Source organism: Mus caroli, chromosome 3 (assembly GCF_900094665.2).
Source record: "Mus caroli chromosome 3, CAROLI_EIJ_v1.1, whole genome shotgun sequence".
Lineage (NCBI taxonomy): Eukaryota > Metazoa > Chordata > Mammalia > Rodentia > Muridae > Mus > Mus caroli.
In genome coordinates, this window is record NC_034572.1 from 146,891,038 (window position 1) to 146,894,839 (window position 3,802).

Consider the following 3,802-nt stretch of genomic DNA (forward strand, 5'->3'; position numbering starts at 1 on the left):
TACAGAGTGATTTCCAGGACAGCCAGGGCTACACAGAGAAACCCTGTCTCGAAAAACAAACAAACAAACAAACAAACAAACAAACAACACATATTCTACACCTTACTCTGTAAGTCCTAAAATGCTCTCAAAATAAATAACTTTATCAAAAAAAACCAAAAAAAAAAAAAAAAAAAAAAAGGAACTTTAAAGTTTAAAGTGAAAAGCATAATGTCTAACTCAAGAGCTGGCTACACCAAATGCTTATCATGTGTCAAGGGCATAGTAAGTTATTTACTTACACTGATTTAACTGTTATAAAACTCTATCAAATATATACTTCTCTTTGCTCAACTTATTTCCAAGAAGACTGAGAGATTGGCTCAGTGGTAGAGAGTGCATACCATGTGTAAGAACTTGGGTTTAATATTCAGCATTAGTAAGAATATGAATGAATGAAAATAGATGAATAAAAATGAGTGACTAGCATGTATAAAACGTCAAGTGTACACACAAGTGCTTAGGATGGCAGAGATGCAGAGGGGAAGTGAGAAGGTAGGTGAGATTCTGGAAATGTCAGGCAGCTCGCATGGTGATACCCACACACTCACCCTTGATCTCTTAGCAATGCAGAAGCAAGACTACTAGAAACAGTGGGTGTGGTACAGACTTCTATGGCTTCTCTGTGTCCTCAGAGTTCAGATGCTGAAGTGAACCCCCAGCATCTAAGAATGTGACCTCATTTACCTGGATCTGAAAAACATGTCTGGGCTGGAGAGATGGCTCAGTGGTTAAGAGCACTGACTGCTCTTCTAGAGGTCCTGAGTTCAATTCCCAGCAGCCACATGGTGGCTCACAACCATCTGTAATGGGATCTGATGCCCTCTTCTGGAGTATCTGAAGACAGCAACAGTGTACTCATATACATAAAATAAATCTTAAAAACAAAAAAGATGAAAAACACATCTGCCCTTTACAGGGGTAGTTAGTATTAATGGGGCCATTTGAGTGCCCTTAGTCCATTACGACTGGCACACAAATGTGAGAAGTTTAGGGCACACAGAGACTGTAAGAAGAGACTAGAAAAAAATGGCTAAGAGTGAGACAAGCAGAGAGGCCTCAGATAAGACAGTAAATGTTTGTAGTATTTGGTGTAGGAGCCCCCAAAAAATGAATGGAATAAATGAACACAAAACAAATATGTGTGTGTGTGTATGTGTGTGTGTGTACACACACACACACATATATAAAACATTATATATGTAAAACACTATATATATATAACTACACACACACACACACACACATATATATGTATAGTGTAATTTCTAAAAGTACAATAACCATAAAGATCCTAAGAGTGTTGTGGTTGGATGCGAACGAAAGAGTTGGCCCCCAGCAGGTTACACTACTGAGATGGTGACTGGGTGTTTGCTATCTAACACATGTAAAGATTCTTTTGTTTGTTTTTTGAGACAGGGTTTCTCTGTATAGCCCTGGCTGTCCTGGAACTCACTTTGTAGACCAGGCTCAGAAATCTGCCTGCCTCTGCCTCCTGAGTGCTGGGACTAAAGGCGTGTGCCACCACGCTTGGCACATGTAAAGATTCTTAAAACATATAACGACAACACTAGGCCAGAAGAATATTCACCTCCATTATAACAGTGATGGCGCTACTGTCATATATGCAGTACGTCTCCCCTGAGATGCCATCATATGTCACTACATACTTTTTTAAAAAGGCTAAGCATGAGGGTTCACACCTTTAACCCAGTACTCAGGAAGCAGAGGCAGGAGGATCTTTGAGTTCAAGGCCAGCCTCATCTACAGAATGAATTCCAGGACAGCCAAACCTACACAGAAAGGCCCAGTCTCAATGATCATCAAAACCACAAAAAAACCCAGCATCTTAAAATGTATGCACACATGCTAGGTAGGTGTTCCCTCCCTTCTGGAGACTCCATCTCTCCTCAGGTAGCACAGACAGCAGTTTCCTTGGGAGGAAGAAAGGTGAGGTGCAACTGTCTGCAGGCTGGGCGGGGAACTTCAGGGCCACAGCTCTCAGCCATGGCTGGGGGAGCTGTTCTGAGAAGCTGCTGCTCTGAGTTACCCATGCTCCTGCCCCAAATCTCAGGGGTTCCCAAGCTAGACTTGGGTGGGGTCATTTCTTTGGTTTGTTCTTAGTATCTGGGGTGAACAGATGTTTGTTCTTCCCTTCCCAGAAAAAGTCAGGCACATTTACACATCATGTAGCCAGGACATAATCTTATATATGTCTTAGGAAATTGGTGCACACAAAATACACACTCACTGACCCCTCAGCAAAACTGAGTGCATTTAGTTTAAAATTCAGTATTAGAAAAACACTCACGGTTAGGGTAGGGAGTACTACTAGGGTCAAGTTTTTCACTCACGTACCACAGGAGAGAGAGTTCCCTCCTGGGTCAGAATGGAAAACTCATAGCCATGCTAGCCTGCCCTGAGGTGCACAGGGGTCAGCGATATATGCACCTTTCAGTCCTTTCTATCTGTGATAGATGACCCTCAAATGAGCTAACCCCCCAATTTTTAATTTACGAAACTTCAAAACATTTTAAAAGATCATCAGTTTTACCTGAATATCCTACTTGTGGTGTCCAACTTTTATGGCCTGATCTCTGGGGATTTCCAGCAGATAACGGAGTTCTAAATGTATGTGGGTAAGTGGTATCTCGTGCAGAAGATGAGCTTGTACCAACAGGAAAACTGGATGCAGCTCTGTGTGTAGCATAAGATCTTTTGTTTCCAAATGATGAGCCTAAGTTTGAAATTTTATGATTATTCTTAATGATTAGCATTAAGGAATTATGTATTAATTCCTAAAATTTACATAAATATTGTCTATAAATTTTAATCTGGTTAATTTAAAAATTATAATAATGTAAACGATTTTTGGCAATTCTATTCATAATAACCATATTAGTCTGCATTATTATACGTGGTTCCATTGTAACATTTCCATGTGTGTATATATTGTATCTTGATCATATCCGACCTCCATTATTATCCTCTCTTGGCCCCTCCTACTCTGACCCCTTCCTTGTCCCAAAGGATTCCCCTCTACTCTCATGTATTTTTTTTATTAGTGATAATTTGTGTTTGTTATTTTTAAGGCAAATCTCACTATGAATCTCAGGGTAGAGTTGAACTCACTGTGTAGCCCAGACTTGCCTCCAATTTATGATTCTCTTTCCTCAGCCTCCTGAGTGCAGGAATTGCAGGCATGTAGCAGCACACCTGGCTTGATAATCCTGCACCAGCACGTGCTGATAAGGGCTGGGGGTGTGGCTTAGTGGGTAGAGTGCTTGTCTGGTATGGATGAGGCCCTGTCATCCCCAGCATACATAAACCAAGTGGACTCAGTACTTGAGAGATGCAGGAGAGCGGCTCACAAGATCAAGGTTAAACTCACCTACAGAATGAGCTGAGACCAGCCTGAGACACGTGGGATTTTGCTTCAAAATAAGTTAATTTATTAAAGAGATATTCTGATAGGGGTCTTGAGTCTATGAGTTCACTGAGACTACTCTTGCTAAAACCAGAAGGGCCCTTTCAGTCACCAGGTGTAGTTTATACTATAATGAAGTGTCTTCTCCTTCATCAACTCCCTCACCGGAACTCCTCTTCCTATGTAAATGGTGTTATGAAGTCTCAGCTTCAGACTCTGCACTTTTTCAGAGAGTTGCTTACCAACATGCTACCTACTTCACAGTCACGTCATAACATTTCACACAGTGTACATAAATAGCCTAGCAGTGTCTGCTAATGTGGCCTCCCTTCCCCC

The 3,802-nt window shown here is 41.3% G+C and overlaps 1 protein-coding gene across 2 annotated transcripts in view; it reads right to left on the reverse strand.

Annotated features, from left to right (window-relative positions):
• Msh4 (mutS homolog 4) overlaps nucleotides 1-3,802 on the reverse strand; it is a 46,971-nt gene that overhangs the window by 39,608 nt on the left and 3,561 nt on the right. For both annotated transcript variants that reach the window (XM_021158083.2, XM_029475387.1), the window contains exon 2: nucleotides 2,594-2,776. In XM_021158083.2, coding sequence (XP_021013742.2) covers nucleotides 2,594-2,776 — 183 coding nt within the window. The remainder of the gene's footprint in view (nucleotides 1-2,593; nucleotides 2,777-3,802) is intronic.